We start from the raw sequence: 18,773 nt of genomic DNA on the forward strand, positions 1-18,773 counted from the left end.
CATGTTTTTCCATTACTTATCTTTTTTTTTACAAGTTAACATATGGATTAAAAGCCAGTTTGTTAAAATGTATTAGAAATTATGCAAAACCACCCAGGTTTAACATTTTAGGGCAGGTAAAATTAAATGTTGTTGTTGCACTAATTTTTGGGGGGATAACAAGATAACAGTTTTGCTTTCTCCATCAGTAAAATTAAAAAGACAACACTACATTGCAGACAAAAACAACGGTAACACTTAATTTTACGACCCGCAAAGTACCGCGTAATTAAACCGAATTTACAGCGTACCTATTTGTAACAACAGAGTACCTCTACAGTACGTACTTGTAGTTATAAGGGAATAATATTTTAAGTTTGGGGTAATAAGGGGGTAAGAATATATGGAAAATTATTCTCTAAGTATTTCATAACTACAGGTACCTATTGTAATATTACGTGGTATGTATGACTTACGTCTATGGGTAATATGGTCTATGTGTAATATGTTTTTTTTCATATTTGCTACTTACCTGATGAAGTGTTTTGTATAGCCTACAGTTGATGTCTACAAGCCACGTCGGCAAATAAAATATAACGCACAATAAAAATAATAGCAACTTGTACCTCTTTGATCTCTATATGTATACAGAAGTTACCAGGTAACTCTCATATTTGCGGGCTGTAAACTAAAGTGAGGCTTATTCCCCGATTGTTCTGTGTATGTACCAAGTAACTCTTATATTTGCGGGCTGTAAACTAAAGTGGTGCTTTGTTCACCTCTTGTTATAAATGTTATAGGGTAAATACCATAAACATACAGAATATTTTTATTTTTATTTCAAAACATCTTAAAAACACTATAATTAAGCCAACACTTAATGTTTATTATCACATAACTTTTATTTAAAATAAAAAGTCATGACAATTTTTCATTGTTTTTGCGGCTTGGCTTCCTCTGTTGGTGTTCTTGTCCACTCGGATGATGAGTTGATGTCGTCTCACAAATGCTGTTCTGCATTACATATAAAAAACATAAATGAAAGCCTTCAGTAAATATTTCTTCACTGTGCCTTGACAGAAACAGAGTTTTCTGAGCCAGTTACGTTTATAAATTTTAGGCTTACTTATGTGCTAGCTAACCTGCTACCGTTAGCTAGCAACTTTCTTGAAAAAACATTGTTTGAAATGCGTGAGTCATGTATTAACAAAACCAGTCACCTTATCCAGCATGCGGATCCTGCTGACATCACTCGAAGCCGTACTCCACAGTGTAGAACGTTTTTAAAACCTCTTAAAGAAATTTCACCTCAGGATCGCGTTCCAGCAAACCTCCTGAAGACGGCCGCGCGTTCTACACCTGCGCAGTACGCATGTAGTCGTCTTTTGCTTTAGCGCAAGCTGGATACCCATCTGCTGTTGTTTCATTCTGGTTTGCCATTGCATAAATTATATTTGGCTAAAATACTTGTGTTTACAGTAAATAAATCGCAAAGCACCACTTCAAATATGTCCGCAAATGTAGGAGTTTCCTGGTAAATAGGGAATAAGTTGCTATTTTTATTGTACTTACCTTAAAAAAAAGATAACCACATTAAATCAGCTGGACTTTTGTTATTAAAAGCAAGTAATATAGGCTACTAAAATAAAAGTGATATGCTGTTATATTTATTTGCCGATGTGGCTCGTAGACATTGACTGTATACAACATTCAGTAGTCAATATGAAAAATTCACAATAAAAAAAAAAATAATAAAACATAATTTCCCCATAGACTTGACTAAGTCATACATACCACGTAATATTACAATAGGTACCCTGTTGTTATAAAATACTTAGAGTATAAATAATTTATAAATCTTCATATTCTTACCCCCTTATTACCCCAAACTTAAAATATTATTCCCTTATACCTACAAGTACGTACTGTAGAGGTACCCTGTTGTTACAAATAGGTACGCTGTAAATTCGGTTTAATTACACGGTACTTTGCGGGTCGTAAAATAAAGTGTTACCAAAAAAAACTACAGATGAACACCTCTTAGACATTATTTCAGTAAATGAGCCTCGGTATCTTCTATTGTTTTTTATTTTAGCTGGGTATGAACATGATTTACCTTCCTAATGAACCAGAATACAGTATCTATTATAGGCTATGTATATATTTATATTATGTTTTGCTTTACCTTAAATATACATAAACAAATCATCTGCTAATGGAAGTTAAACAGACAAACTACTAAGCAGAAAAATTCAATTGTATGATCATTTTTCAATAAATATTCATAAAAAATCTGCAACTCCAGTTTTGTTTGTTCTTTAATTTTGAATTCAAACTTTTTTTGGCTATTTTGATAGTCAGCTCCCACATGATGCTGTCATGCACATGCAGTCAAAGTGTCTCAACAGAGGCAATGCATCAACAGCGCTTATGTTTTTGAACTCAGCATAAACAGCAAATGATCTGGCCTGAAATGACGCTAATACACAGAACAAAGCCAAGGTAATTTTTTACAGTACATTACAATGATTTCAAAATACCTGCATCATGTCTTTGGATGCCAGTTTCGCTAAGCGAGAAACAAAGGACGTGATAGCCGCTCTCAGCATTACTTAAAGTCAGTCAGCCAGTCACAAAGTTTTGAATGTTGTTTATCATATATAAGCTTGTTTGACTTCATGCGGCACTGCAAGAACCGACAGGCGGATGACATCAAAGTACCCAGAGACGATTCAAGAATCATACAGAGGAGTATGCTTATTAATCACTCCCGCAGTACTTTGATGTCATCTGCCTGTCGGTTCTTGCGGCACCGCATGAAGGCGAACTCATTTTATAACTTTGTCTATTACTGTCATTACTGATTGGTGGACTACCACAAATGGATGTAGCGGTTTTGGCGGCCCTTGGCATTTGCCTATTCTCCCTCTAGGTGGCATCAACCCTGGGACCAAGTGGCAATCTTTAACCCTACTGGACCTGAATGTAAACGGCACCTACGTGTGTGCAGTCTGTGGCCCTGCACGCACCAGACAGGTGAGCTTGCAACCAATTTGGCCTGCTGCTCCACTTATTTACATTTGCTATCTGACGATGACACAAAGGTAACTGCTAAAATGTGCATTCAAAATTGATTAACAGAATTAACCTAACGCCAGCCACGCAATGTCGCAAGCGCTCTTGAGGCACTCGTAAAACTTTTAGACTCGAATCCACTCAGACCTCGGGTTTTCAGATCTAAGTGAACCCGTGAAGACCCTTAGTATAAAAAGCACACCTCATTGTCAATCTAAACTAGATTTCTCAATGCTTTTGCCTCAATGTTTCTTTACAAACTAACATCGCCATCTACTGGCCTGGCACGGGTAATACAGCGTCTTTTGTCATTTTGAGGATCTGTATATTCGCATATATATTCGACAATGCTGTCTTGTGCATGTGAAATTTTGCTAAATTCAAAGGAAAAACTTTTTCGTTTTTAATATAGTTGTCATGTAAACTAAAGGGGGTCGCACACTGGACGCGTAGCTCAGCGCTGTTCTAAAAAAATTTAACACATTGTTTTCTATGAGTATACGTACACCGGCGCCGACAGGTGGCGCCAGGGCTACAACTCAGAAAGTCCCTCACGTAGTTTAACATTAAATAACATCATATTTGCACCAAAGCATTAACAATTAACATTGGCTGCTAACGTATTTTGCAATTTGAAGTAGACGCTATCGGACAAAGCTCGCACTATTTAATGTGCACTCCCAGTGTACAATACCTCCCAGTTGTCCTAGACGCGCCACGAGCTGCACATCCGGTGTGCTACCCCCTTTAGCCTTAATGGTCCTATAAACAAACTTAATTGTCTTTATGCAAAACAACATGCTTCTAGGTCTTTTATGTGATATTTACAATAAACACGGATGCCGCTTTTTCTTTGGATCTGATTAGCATTTGAATCACTCCTATTTTTGACAGTCATCTAAATCTACCCACCTACTGTATAGGCTTGAAAATCCATCACTTACACCCTGACTACTGTGCAGCAGCACTAAAAATGAACTATGGGAAAACATAAAAGGTTAATAATTGAAGTTCTGCCCTATTTTAAGGTAGATGCCCAGTTTCAGACACCACAGACAGAGGAGATGGCAGCGAGGAAGATTGATTTAAATCGATTGGCGCTAACAATGAAAGACAAGCCGATGAAACGCAGCATACGTACCAGCAATACGGGTGAGATCATTAATAATGTCATCAAAGGCTGTGGAGGGAAAATAAGAGAGTTTCAGTGCATGTTTCTGAGAAGCACACATTTACATTTTTCTGTATTTTGATAAGACAATCCACAGAGATGTCACCTTTCCCAGAAACATCAATCTGTGACACATCTTGGCCTCTGTTATCAGTGATGGTTGCTTTATATAGTCCCACATCCTTCCTGGAAAACTAGGAATGCAAGAGGAGAAAAACTGTGTTTCATGAAAACAGGCCACCCGAGGGACGCTTTCTTTAGATGAATATAGTTTCCTGACTTGGGTGTAAATTATAGCTATTTTATATAGTTGTGTAATTTTTCAGAAATGACAAGGAATGGCCAACTTTACATGACATGACTGCACTAACTCAACCAATTCAGTCTGGTTTCAATCCCGCTGGAGTCAAATGGTTTTTATGGTCATTTATCTTAATTTGCATGTTTTTTTGGCTATTTCTCATGGCACTATACGACCTCAAGAGCCATTAAAAGAAATATAAAAAGTTTGTCATACGTCAAGCCCTGTGTTGTTTTTAATGGAGGTTGCGCAAACCCTTTTACTTCGTAAACTGGAAGAACACCGACTGGAAAAACAGACTAATTATCCCTAACAGTCCAGCGGGGACTGTGTGTCTTTCTATTGAAATAGTCTTAGTTATGGTACTTAGCTCTTACAGTAGTACGCCTACTGTTGAAGAATACACTTACATTACAGAAAACCCTGCCAATGCTGCCTACACCAGACTCAAACATCTGCACATGTCTTCTGATAGGAAGAAAATAATGCTACTAATACAATTTTACTAAAAATTACAAAAGTTTTGATTGCAAAAGAGACCAGCAGAACACCTTAACTTGTGTAGTTGAAATAAAAGGCTGTATATTTAACTTTATTATAAAAATCACTTAAAGGACATGTTCGGTATTTTAGACTTAAAGCCCTGTTTTCAGATTGTTTATGGTGAAATAGAACGGTTTTGACTGAAATTTCGGCATTTGCGGAATTTTCGCGTGTTTGTGTTTCAGCTTAGACCTCTACAATGGGTTTAATGGTGCACTGGAACAATCCTTTCTAAAATGCATTAAACTTTCGTTTACAAAGACGTGAAACTCACCGAGTGGTCAGGGGTGTTCACTGGTATGCTCACACAAAAATCGCTCCAACAGGTTTTATCGTAGTTTTTACCAACTCCATTGACTTGTATTAGATGTCCTGTGAGGAACGGTTTCTATTCTTGCGAATGCTAAAACAGCTGTTGGAAAGCATCTTTTGCAGCGATTTTTGTGTGAGCATACCAGTGAACACCCCTGACCACTCGGTGAGTTTCACGTCTTTGTAAACGAAAGTTTAATGCATTTTAGGAAGGATTGTTCCAGTGCACCATTAAACCCATTGTAGAGTTGTGAGATGAAACACAAACACGCGAAAATAAACACCATAAACAATCTGAAAACAGGGCTTTAAGTCTAAAATACCGAACTTGTCCTTTAATACTGTCACTTAATACTACAGCATGGTCAATACCAAGGGTCTTCAACGTTTTTCGGCGCAGGGATCCCTTAGATGAGAGAGGCATGGCGCCGGGGCCCCCAGAGATATTTAAGTAAGCAGTAAGGTACAAGCAGCTGCTTTATTGTATTATGCTGCATTCAGACAGCGACGCAATCCCATTCATTTCATTGGAAGCTTGCCGACGTCCAGCGACATGAGCAACAGTGACCATTGCCGAACGAATGGGGCGTGTCCAGTCGTGCAATATGTGCAAATGATGAGCAACTTTCGGGAGCGACTACCCATGAGAGCGAACGTACTCATTTGTTTATAAAAACGAATTTAGAAATGCTTCTCAATGACCTCATTGTAAGAGATGGGCGACACACAGTGACAACGTCGTTTATAATGTGAATGTAGGGTTAGGCACTATGTAAAGTGTAACTGTACATTCACATTATAAGCGATTTTGTCACTGTGTGTCACTCGTCTCTTTCAATTAGTCAGAATTTCAATCCGAATTTTTTTAATTCACATTTCATTGATTTTAAATGCGGATGATAGTTTTGTTGCAGTTAATAATGTAGACCTGGTGTGGTGTCATTTACATTTTTAACAAAAAATAGCTTGTGATTAAACATCATTTGGCGGACCCCCTGCAGTTTTGTTGCGGACCCCATGTGGGATTAAAGACACACGGTCAACACAATATTTAGCCCAGCCTTCATTCCATCATTTGTTTACTTTGTACAATAAATAATTCCTGTTTTAGGTCAGGCCACAATGTGATGTCTGGTGTAAAATCCGGTTGGACCTCACTAGTATTCCCACCAAATTCATGAGGTAAAGCTCTTACATCAGTTAGTGGGAACTTGCAGACTCCTGAGTTCAGGTCAGCAGGCACCTTTGAAATGACCTCCACGTCATCCTTATACCACTGGAACACAGACTCTTTCTTCAGATTAGCCACCTGTAGAGCAGGAGAAACTTCAGCACATCAGCAGTCAATCTGAGATGTGTAATACGCTCTGGCTTAACCAATTCCCACTCCACTTGCCTTGCAAACGATAGTGACGGAAGCGTTGTCCGCAATGTGTACAGAAAGGAATTCCCTGAAGTGAGGGCCTAAGGAATTAAGCATGAACACTGTGAAGCATGAACTTTCATCAAGGGAATGCTCAACTCAATAAACATCTGCTACTCTACTGTATCAGCTCTGCAGTATAAAAAAAAACCCACACAACAGAACCAGCACAAAGGTCTTGTTTTAGCAAGGTTTAAAGAAGCAGTTTGGCCAAAATTGCAACTTCTGAAAAACGCTTTGGAAAAGGGAGTCAGCCGACTACCAAACTTGAAGCCAATCAGCAGTAAAGGGGCCTGATTTAGAGAGTGGCCATTCTTCTAAAAAAATCACTTCCTGTGTCCTACTAAGTAAAACGTTATATGGGTTTGAAATAACATGAAGGTTATAATGCCAGAATGATGACAGAATTGTAATTTTTAGGTGAACTACTCCTGTAAGCTGGTCTATCTGGCAGCCCACCGTAGGCTTATTCAAGCTACTTTTTCAACGAATGCACTACGGATGTTGCAGAGCTTCTTTGTAAACCGCGGGGTCTAAATCTCCTAGTTTATTTCAACAGCTACATTAAGATGGTATAGAGTGCAGTACCCTCTTTCACACGGATGTACTCCCTCCTTTGGTACTCGGCCTCAGCCAGCGCTGCCTTGAAGGCTGAAAGAGGAAAAAGAAGCAGTAAGTGTAAGAGGTCAGTGAGTAGAGGTCAACAGAAAAGCACCATATTTTTCACGATAGCAACCAAAGCCCGGAGCCACGCAGGCTCTCACCGTCTCCGATCAGCACCAAAGTGGACTGGGCCTTGGCTCTGCCATCTTGGATCTGCAAGGTAAAAGTGCCCTCGTTTTCCTCTGTGAAATGATCCATCACCATCTCGATAATGCCCGTAGCCACGTCATGACTCATTTTCGTTTGCTGCAAAAAAGCCAAAGAGGTAAACATTACTCTCTTGGGGTTTTCTTGGGAGATTTGCACGAATGGAACAGAGACACAACAGATGGCGGTATTGCTATAGAGCCGAATCTATTTATTTGGGTTGCTTACGTTTCCTCGCACTCCGTTGGGTTGGAGCTAAACTTAATATAAAACTTCAATCTAGCATTCCCCAATTTCTTTTTATGAAATTGTGAAAGCTACGACTTGTTTGTACCATTTTGTTTGACAGTTATTTACCTCGCAGTTGACAAGCTCCTTGTCATTGGCAAAGAATTTGTAGGTCACGGCGGAGGAGATGCCCTCAGCTTGCACCCAGAAGCGCACGCGGCCTCTCTCTAGAATCTTATAGGCCAGTTCGGCCTTCAGAGGGATAACTGCAACGACAGAAAGGTGACAGGCTGACATCTCGCCTTGTTTATTGTCACAAATCACACATGTGACTTACAACTTGTATGTGACCATTTGTCAGTTTTATTTAAAATATCACAAGTCTTAAGCATACTAAGTATTACATTTTTTACTTTAATGTTATGGGGATTTTATTATTGTGTTGTCATGCACTACCCTCCACAGACTGCTCCATTTGGTAAAATTGAATTACTACTTGAATGGACCTTAAAAAATCTCAGGATAAGAATAATCTCAGTACTCATTTGTCAAGACCCACTTACTCGGGTTGCGTATCTCATGGCTGAGGGCCAACAGTTTCTCCAACTCTAAAATTGAAAACGGACAAAAATGAAGGTTAACTATCAATAACATTTCAAAACATTACATCAGAGACTTTCAACAAAACATTTCGAAAACCAACAAGCATCATACAGCATGTCTTAAAGGATTACTCCACTTTCATAAAAAATCCCGATAATTTATTCACCTTCATGTCATCAAAGATGTTTTTCTCTCTCTCTCTCTCTTTTGTCAAAAAGAAATAAACTATTTTGAGAAAACACTTCAGGATTTTCTCCATATAGTGGACTTTAGTGGACCACAAAAGTTTACAGTTTCAATTCAGCTTCAAAGGACTTTAAACAATCCCAACCAAGGTAAGGGTTTTATCTGCCATCATTTTTGACAAAAAGTACTTTTAAACCACAACTTCTCATCTTGCACTAACCGCGAGATGCGCCAGCGCAACCTTACGTATAATGTATGTCAAAAGGTCACGCGTAAAATTTTTTGTGATTTTCACAATAGTTTCACATAACCTTCCAGGAAAATTTTCTTCAAAAAATATTTAAACATACAAATATATCAAATAGAATAGTTTGCTTTCAAACAAACAATAAACATACAAACAATCAAAATGGGGGAAAAAAAATTTCATCCTATCTATATTTTTTCTCTGCTTATAAACTCTTAAATATGGACATTTTTCTTTAAAAATATTTTTTTTGCAAAAAGTTGAAAAAATTGCATTTTTGTGAAGGAATTTTGTTAGAGATCAGATTCAGAACAATTATCAAAACATAGAGTACACAGAGTTTAAAATTAGTTATTAATGTTTTGGCTTCAATTTTTGTATATATTGGTAGGGGTGAAACGATTAACCGTGCAAATGCGCGTTTTCTCAATGAATGAATTTGAATGAATTACGGTGAAATCCCGGCATATCCGAACGCCAGGGGGCGCTCTCATGCAGAAACTCCCTTTGTGCCACAGAAGAAGTAGCATTACAAACGCTTTTCCAGGAAATGTCTACAGGAATTTTTACACACTGTTCTTCAAATTGTTTCAGGTATTTTCATGTTAATAAAGAATATTTTGAATGATTTTGTTTAACGCGTGTTGCTTTTTTAAATGCACGTTATAAACGACTCCGGCTCGTTATGATTTTAGATTGATATGGACTTCCTACTGACCAAATGCCGTAGTACACGGGCAAGCTATGCATGAAACAAAAAATCGCAGCCTTGCGATTCAGAATCGATTTCAGACAAGCATTTTTAATGGGACAGCGATTGAATCGTTACATCCCTATAAATTGGGTAAGTGGTATTGCAGATTAAAATAAAATTTCATCAGGAACACGCTTATGCAAATGTTTTCTCTTAAATGACGAGATAACTCGTCAAAGGCGGGGAAAGAGTTAATTTGCATTATTTCACATACAACAATGTCACAACGGTCCTTTTTCTCCACACTTGTAAAAACTGTAGCGGTAGCTTCACATACGTCATGCGTTAACTTTCGACGTAATTACGTAATATGTAAGTTCACGCTGGCATGTCACACGGCTAGTGCAAGAGGAGAAATTGTGGTTAAAAAGTCATAATTTTGACTTCGTTTTGCTAGATAAGAATCTTATGCCTAGGTTGGGATCATTTAGAGCCCTTTTAGAGCGTAACTAAACCCCGGGTCAGAGCCTGACTCCTCCCACAGCAATATTTGAAAAATGCAAGAAAAGTGGGCAGATCCCAACGGAGATAGAGGGGAGGAACTAAGCTCGTAGCAAGTGTGTGGTGAGATCGTAACAAGGGCGTGGTGAGCTTGAACCTGCTTAAAATTCAACTGCAGTAGCCACCGTTCAGCCTGAAGAGGGCAGCACTCAGACGTTTTTACACCATATATTGTAGTATTGAAACACTTTATATCCAAATGTCAAAAAACTGACTAAAATCAATGAACAGCACTAATAAAGCATCATTCTTACAGATCATTAACTAAAAAAAGTTGGTTTAGGGTTTAGGTACTCTTTGGGGCAGTTTCCTGGACCAGGATTAGCTTAATCCAAGACTAGGCCTTAGTTTAATTAGGAAATATAACTAGTTTTAACAAACATGCTGTACTAAAAACATTACCTGTGTGCATTTTGAGGTAAAACAAAGGGCACTGATGTATTTTAAGATATGTCAGTGCAAGTTGTTTTCAGTTTGGAGAGCTCCTACAATTGTTTAAGTCTAGGACTAGTCTAATCCCTGTCCGGGAAACCGCCCCTTTAAGCTGCATTGAAACTGTAAACTGTTCAGTTCCACTAAAGTCCACTATATGGAGAAAAATCCTGGAATGGCTTTCCTCAAAAACCTTAATGTCTTCTCGACTGAACAAAGAAAGACATAAACATTGTGGATGATATGGGGGTGAGTAAATTATCAGAATTTTTTATGAACATGGCTGCTGCAGGTGCAATGATATTACGCAGTGCCCGAAAATATTCCCCTTTTATTGAAAGTTAGCAAGGGGACTATTTTTAGGCACTGTGTAATATCATTGCGCCTGCTGCAGCCATGTTACGGCAGCAAAGTCCTTGATTATTATGCCAGAATGAGAGTATAGTTCCTAGCCATATCGGCCTAGAAAATCACAACTTTATTTTTTCTTCTGTCTTAGTCAAGTTTTAATATCAAAACTCTGGTTATGTTTGAGCGCAATGCTAATGGTCTGATCAGATTCAACGGATTGTGCTAAGCTATGCTAAAAGTGGTAGCGCCAGATGCGGAGATCAGCTGAATGGATTTCAAAACGGTAAAAATCAAATGTTTAACTCCAGGGGAGCTGGAAAATTAGGATATTTTCAACAAAAAAGTGGAGTGTTTCTTTAAAACAGCAATAACAGTAATGTTTATTACAACTTAAAGTGTACTGTCATGGCCTATGCCAGTGATTCTCAAACTCAAAGAAAATTCAGGTAACACTTTAGAATACTGTATCTTACTTACTGCATAACTAATAAGGAATTACTGCAGAATTATTCGTTAGTTCTTCATTAACACTCAAGTCACTACTATTAACTACTAAGGAATATGTGTCAATTAATCAGTATGTCATAGCGTTTTTTAAATTGTGTTAAGTAACTATTAGTTAATCAGTAACCAATCAATTCAGTCATGACTCCTGAAGAACTACGATGAAGTAACTACTAATTCAGCTTCAGGAGCAATAACTATTAAGTAACTATTAATGATGCTCAGTATCAGGTTATGGTCTGTCTTCTTTACTACTAATGTTAGTTGATTTATGCCTACTATACTGATATATATCACATTCAGGTTAAAGGTTGAAGGCACACATGTAATATCTGTGAGTTTTGTATTATCTCCCGTTTTGCAAGATAGATGGGTCTGAGGGTTTCTAACTGTCAGCGGAGAGGTGCATCGCTCTCGCATTTTAACAATGCGCTGTCGACACTTAAACTAATCACTGTAGATACCGCATTAATGAACTGTAAAAGTAGAAGAAAGTTGCGTCTCAAAGCTGCAATAAATAATTATTCATTTAACGTTATGTTTTTTAAACGAATTGTGAATTTCTCTTGTTTTTCCTCGTGATCGACCATTTCCGTGGATGGCGCTTGAGTGTTAGTTTTTTTTATTTAAGTGTTGTCTGCACTGCAACCAGAAAATCAGGATGGAGCCGTGGCCTGCCAACACCTCAGATATGTTTATGGCCTTTTATATATTTTGTGTGTCTGTTTTTACTCAAGATATTTCACATCACTTTTAGAAAGTGATGACAAATTAATTCTGTATTTAAATCAATGATGAAAGAATTACCACATCATTCTCAAATAATTACTTTGAACCCACTGATAATTAATAAAGAATTACCACATCATTATTAAGGAATTACTGAAAACCTGGAACAGTATTCTAAAGTGAAAACAATGGGAACCCATTGATAATTAATAAAGAATTACCACATCATTATTAAGGAATTACTAAGAACCCGGACCAAAATATTCTAAAGTGAAAACAATGGGAACCCATTAATAGCGGCAACCTATAACCGCTGAGGGGCAAAGTATCAGGAAGAAGCATTGCTGAGGCGTTCCACTTGTTTTTTGATCGGTTTTATTGTTGAGACATTCATGTTGTACACATATATGAAAACAACAAACTCATAAACAAAACCAACACATTCTCACCCCATTTCGTCAATATTTGACGACACTTGACCATTCGTCATATGTTGACGTGAAGGGTATACCTTTCGCGTCATTTTTTGACGAACTGGGGACTTCAATACTATTACGTCCGTTGCATTCTCTTTCCTATTTTATTACCATTTGCGCGTCGGTTAAGGGTTAGATTACGCAAAATTAAACAGTGTACGCGAAATTAAACAGTGTACGCGAAATTAAACAGTTGTCACCTGGCGTTGGGGTTAGAAACAGTTGTCACCTGGCGTTGGGGTTAGAGTTAGGTTTGGGTAGGGATGTCATTATGTAAATCTAACCCTAAACCGACGCGCAAATGGTAATAAAATAGGAAAGAGAATGCAACGGACGTAATAGTATTGAAGTCCCCAGTTCGTCAAAAAATGACGCGAAAGGTATACCCTTCACGTCAACATATGACGAATGGTCAAGTGTCGTCAAATATTGACGAAATGGGGTGAGAATGGGTTGACAAAACACATACGATGATGCAAAACACTAAAGACATACTTGTTAACTGATCATAATGAAGTTGTAAAGCCACATTAAAATAGACCAATAAAGTTTTATGGTCAACAGAAAGTAAGCTTTCCCACTTACTTCCCTCCATTCCTTCCCATTGTTTTCACTTTTATATATTTTGTGTCTGTTTTTACTCAAAATATTCTAAAGGCCATAAACATATCTGAGGTATTGGCAGGCAGGCCCGGGGTGGGTAATCGGGAAAACCGGGAGAATTCCCGGTGGGCCGCTTCACTTTTGGGCCGGTCGAGTTTTTTTTTTTTTTTACATTTGTCACGTTAGTGAGTCTATCTTCTCTTAAATGACACTTCACACGTTTCGCATTGACACTGCAGCGCGCAGCCTCTGCATGGGTTGTACCATGTGAAGGAGTTTTCCCCTCCCCTCCCATAGAGTTGGTTCGGTCCATAGCACGTCCAAGAAAACTTTTCTCCGGTAGGCTGGGCCGGCCCTACCGTAACAATACGCGTCTGAGAGGAGGAGGGCGTAAAAAACAGGTTGAAGAAAAAATCCATTGGAAGAGGATGCTGCCAAATGTGTCAAACTTACAGATTTATTTTCAAGAGGACAAAAAAAGTGACAACAGGTAACTTAAATAGAAATAAGTCTAGTAATGATTAGCATTAGCAACGTAATTATTCGGCTAATACCGAATAATAACCTAATACATTTTTTTTTTAAATATTACCCTTTTGTGTATACATGGCGATTCATAGACTTTGCAAATATTATGAAAGCAGCTTCTGAGCAGCATATAAGCCAGTCCCCTGCTGAAAATGAGGATGCCATGAGAAAACAATATGAATTAAAGTTATTTAACCCTCAGGTTGTGTTCGGAACCATATAACACCTTTTGTGTTCCCAGTCAAAAATGACCAGCCTAAAAAAGCTAGGAAATCACTTGTTATGCTATTCTTTTTTAATTAGGACTTTTATATTTCTATTGGCATTAATCATCGGCCTCATAGCAATAGCAATGCTAAAAATTTATCAACTTTCCTTGTGGAATACACTCTAAAAAGGGCTGGGTTATTTATATGTTTTATATATTGGACAGAACACGCTGCTGGGTTAAAATTGACCCAGTGCTGGGTTGTTTTAACCCACCTGTTGGGTTATTATAATGGTTGCATAACAACAACCCAACATTGGGTTATTTTAACCCAGCATGTGTTCTGTCCAATATTCACCCATTATGGGTAAAAAGTAACCCAGCCTTTTTTAGAGTGTAGAGGAATATTTTTGTTAACTTCTCATCTTAAGTGAAATATTATATAACTTTTAACTTATTTGTTGAACCATGATATTAATAAAAACTATGAGCTGAACTGTTGCTTTATTTAACCAATTTGAAAAAAAGTGCTAAATTGGAATAACACTATGGAAAAAGTGGGCCGGTCTTGGGCCTGAAACTCCCGGGCTGAAAAGTGGCCCCACTCCGGCCCTGTTGGCAGGTCACAGCTTCATCCTGATTTTCTGGTTGAAGTGCAGACAACACTTTAATAAAAAAAAACTAACACTCAAGCGCCATCCACGGAAATGGTCGATCACGAGGAAAAACAAGAGGAATTCACAATTCGTTTAAAAAACATAACGTTAAATGAATAATTATTTATTGCAGCTTTGAGACTCAACTTTCTTCTACTTTTACGGTTCATTAATGTGGTGTCTACAGTGATTAGTTTAAGTTTTGACAGTGCATTGTTAAAATGCGAGAGCGATGCACCTCTCCGCTAACAGTTGGAAACCCCCAGTCCCTATTCTCTTACAAAACGGGAGATATTAAAAACTCACAGCTAATAAATGTGTGGGCTCAAATATTTAACCTTAATGTGATGCAAGACATGCAACATTGTAGCGTGGACACCCACCGACAGTAACATACAGTGGTGCAAATGATATAAATATTTATATATCAGTATAGGTATAACTCTAAGTAAATCAACTAACATTAGTAGTAAAGAACATAACCTGATACTGAGCATCAGAGTTCATTAATAGTTACTTAATAGTTATTCCTCCTGAAGCTGAATTAGCAGTTAATTCATCGTAGTTCTTCAGGAGTCATGACTGAATTGATTAGTTACTGATTAACTAATAGTTACTTAACACAATTTAAAAAACACTATGACATACCGATTAGTTAACACATATTCCTTAGTAGTTAATAGTAGTGACTTGAGTGTTAATGAAGAACTAATGATTAATTCTGCAGTAATTCCTTATAAGTTATGTAGTAAGTAAGATACAGTATTCTAAAGTGTTACCAAAATTCATGATATCTAAGCATCAATTTACCCACCTGTGGCTCTGATGCACAAATGTTGTGAGTGAATTTTTGTAACTTTTTCCTACAGTACGTTTGTTTGAAACATCATAGTGGTGAGGAAAAGGGAATTTGAAATATTTATGTACAATTCCTTTAACCTTTCAGATGATGTAACATCCACTATACAGATCAACATACACCCGTCTGAATCAAGTATGTTTACAATCTGTTTGGGATGTTTTGGTAGTTTCTCGCACTCCATATAACTTTAAAGAAGAAGATTAATAATGAAGGTGGCGGTCATAATATATTAAAAGGCCTCACCTTCTGCTGAGATCTTGTAGCTGGCAGAAACGCCATCAGTATTTGTAACAGAGACTGAGAATGTGTCCACATCTTCTTTGGTTGCATTCTTAAAATACAAAGTTGAGCTAAAGACACAAACAAGCGAATAATATGTTTGGTTTAGTGGGTAAAGAATAAGGACAAAATACTCTTTAGTTACGACAATGGATGCATTGAAAGTGTTTTTCTTACTGGCTGCCTGATGTCTTAACAGAGATTCCAGATGAAAAATCTGTAATTTCTTCGTAGGACTTCTTCCACACAAACTGTGAACTCTCAGACATTTGGCAGCTCTCGAAGGAGAGATAAATGTCACCTGATTGTTCATCGACCCCACACTTGATTTCTTGGGCGCCTTGGAAATACAGAAGCAGAGAAGCATTTGCACATAAGCTGATAAGCCGTGGAGACTATTAAATAGGTATGGCAGGAAATACTGGATTTATGCTCGCGATTCTTTATTACCGTGGCGTAGGAACAGTATGAAAAGTGGGTGGAGGACAATATAAAACTTATCAGCTTTGCTTATTAATATTAGGTGAGATGACATTTCCACACATTCTAATGTAATTTACTGAAAGGCAGATTTGGTAAGCTGAGACCACTCCTGAGAGGAAAACTGATGACCCAGATTTTACACGGGACAGAAGGCAGTGCTCCAACATAAAAAATATCCTTAAAAAAAATGTAACATAAAATGTATTAATCTTACCATGTGCTGTAAATCAGAGCATTGTATTAGCACTGCAAACGGTCATGGGTTCAAACCCAGGGAATACACATACTCTTAAAAATACATAAATGTAAATGTATGAACTGTACAAACCCAGCAATATGAATAGACCAAGAGTGACACATTTATTAAAGGGACAGTGCCCACAAAAATGAAAACTCATTTTATTAAACCTTGTCATCGTTTTAGTTATGACACGAATGCTTCCTTGATGACACCCTTATGTGCTTTATTATTTGTTAATGTGAGTCCTACTGTCATTGTATTGAACAAACAAAAAATTCTGTCATGGTTAGCACACAAATGCACCCATTGTTTATCCTACTATTGTGTGTTCAACAGAATAAAGAAACTCAAATCAAAAGATACGAAAGCATTTCACCTCCCTCTTATATATTTTGTAATGTATTCTAACCTAACTTATATACAGTATGCATGTTGGTTAGTTGCACTTCATGTTTCTCCCTTCTGCCCTATCAGAAACAGACCTCATTTTGAGTCGTGACTAGTAAAGCACCACTCGTGTATGATTTCATGAATGTATGAAATGCTCTGCAGAGTTCTGCAGGTTCAGATTCCACGTGGACCTGCTTTATAACCAATCGACCTATACGGCACATCTCCTCGCTGTGCTGTATGAACAACATCCCGACCAATCTCACACATGCTGCATACGCACACACGCGAATCCACAGTGCACTCTGCTGGCTGCCGAGTTTTATCAGCACTCAACCTTCTCCGGATGCATCATCTCGGCTTGTCCCGTGGCTGCTTTCTTCTTATCGGCAACCGAGCAGACAGGCGCTCCAGAAACGTCTCCTGTGGAGTGTCCCACACAACCCTGTGCAGCTGTCTCTATCTCTACCTTACCACAAGGCCCTCTCACTTCTTAAAATGCCCGTCAACCGTGTTGATCCCTTTTTCAGAATGTGCTAATAGTTAACCCTTTTACCTGCTGTCAGACCGAGACTTCTGTGACTTTTGTTTGCATTTGTTTACTCTAAAAAGAGCATTGATTGAACCAACCTGTAAATTATGTTTATGGTGAGCCAAATTATGTTGTTATTTTCAGAGTTAATTATGGATTTGTACAAGGTGGGGGGGTCTACAGGGGGGCAAAGTGTGCCATTTTGTAATCAAAATTTGGCGGGTTTGTTATCAGCGCCATCTCATTCAGCTTCAGGGTTTGAGAAGAACTTCACACAGGAGTCTGCCATACCTTGGCTTTAGTTAAAACTGACGCCATATATTGAACGTCGTCACCGCATTATCATATCTATACAATGTTGACATTAAAAACTTTTATAATTCGATCGAGGGAAGCTGGTACTCTGCAACACATTTTCAGATAAAGTCTCCAATAGCCTTTTATTCCCTCTGCGTTTGCCGACATTGATAAGACACAGAATATGAATTATGTATTTTGTAGAATATGTATTTTCTGTTTAACGGAGATATATATATATATATATATATATATATATATATATATATTTTACAACCAGTGTTATGACTGCCCATCCAAAATTCCTGACTGCCCCCCAGTCCAGCAAGCCTAATACATGCCTGGATTTGAAATGCTGTACTATTGCCTAGGCAAATGGGTAGGAGCATTGTTACAGAGTTTGTTTTTGTGTGTGTGTGTTTGTGTGTTTTACCTGCTAGGGCTTTGACACAAACAACATCAGAGGCGGTTGAGGCCATTCCTATGCCGCTGGCGTTTTCTGCCCGCACACGAAACACATAAGATGAACCCGTCTCGAGACCCTTGACCTGCAGACACCAAAACCACACAGTTGATGAAGCCACTGCACCAAGAAGCAGTGCTGCTATCTCTGATACAGTGTTTAGTACAATTAATGTAAGGGATGTGATTGAGTATACAATTACTTATACAGATATACTATTGCTAACGTGCATATAGAGAATTTGCAATCATACCATACCACATATTCAATAAATTTCCAATTTGTCATGATTTCTTTTTCTGTCTCTTTTATTTGTGATTTCTGCTGCTTTGCAACAATTCAAAATTGTAAAGAAAGCACCACAGAAATTAATTTGTTGGCACTCACAAATCAGTACCTTGAGATAGCAGTTATGGGCTGAACTTTGGCTTGCTAAGCTCCAGGTATCAGAACCTTCCTTGGACATCTCGACGTAGTATCCAGTGACAGCACTCGCCCCAGTGTAGATGGGTGCCTTCCACTGCACCACCAGGGAATCATCTCTTATCTCAGAGCAGATCAAGTCATAGGCTGGACCTAAAAGTCCAGGACAGGGATTTGTTTGGG

The 18,773-nt window shown here is 38.1% G+C and overlaps 1 protein-coding gene across 2 annotated transcripts in view; it reads right to left on the reverse strand.

Moving 5' to 3' along the window:
• myom2b (myomesin 2b) overlaps positions 1-18,773 on the reverse strand; it is a 62,104-nt gene that overhangs the window by 17,233 nt on the left and 26,098 nt on the right. Inside the window, exons 19-31 of one of the 2 annotated variants that reach the window (XM_073812892.1) lie at positions 18,565-18,743; positions 18,138-18,252; positions 15,939-16,101; positions 15,726-15,832; positions 8,406-8,450; positions 7,972-8,108; positions 7,569-7,713; positions 7,393-7,455; positions 6,778-6,845; positions 6,577-6,690; positions 4,332-4,419; positions 4,196-4,234; positions 902-993 (exon numbers count right to left, since the gene is read on the reverse strand). In XM_073812892.1, coding sequence (XP_073668993.1) covers positions 980-993; positions 4,196-4,234; positions 4,332-4,419; positions 6,577-6,690; positions 6,778-6,845; positions 7,393-7,455; positions 7,569-7,713; positions 7,972-8,108; positions 8,406-8,450; positions 15,726-15,832; positions 15,939-16,101; positions 18,138-18,252; positions 18,565-18,743 — 1,277 coding nt within the window. In that variant the 3' untranslated portion in view covers positions 902-979. Of the gene's footprint in view, positions 1-901; positions 994-4,195; positions 4,235-4,331; positions 4,420-6,576; positions 6,691-6,777; positions 6,846-7,392; positions 7,456-7,568; positions 7,714-7,971; positions 8,109-8,405; positions 8,451-15,725; positions 15,833-15,938; positions 16,102-18,137; positions 18,253-18,564; positions 18,744-18,773 lie in introns of those variants that run through there. The other variant, XM_065250446.2, reaches the window with a different exon arrangement.

The sequence above is a fragment of the Paramisgurnus dabryanus genome, chromosome 20, assembly GCF_030506205.2.
Source record: "Paramisgurnus dabryanus chromosome 20, PD_genome_1.1, whole genome shotgun sequence".
NCBI lineage: Eukaryota > Metazoa > Chordata > Actinopteri > Cypriniformes > Cobitidae > Paramisgurnus > Paramisgurnus dabryanus.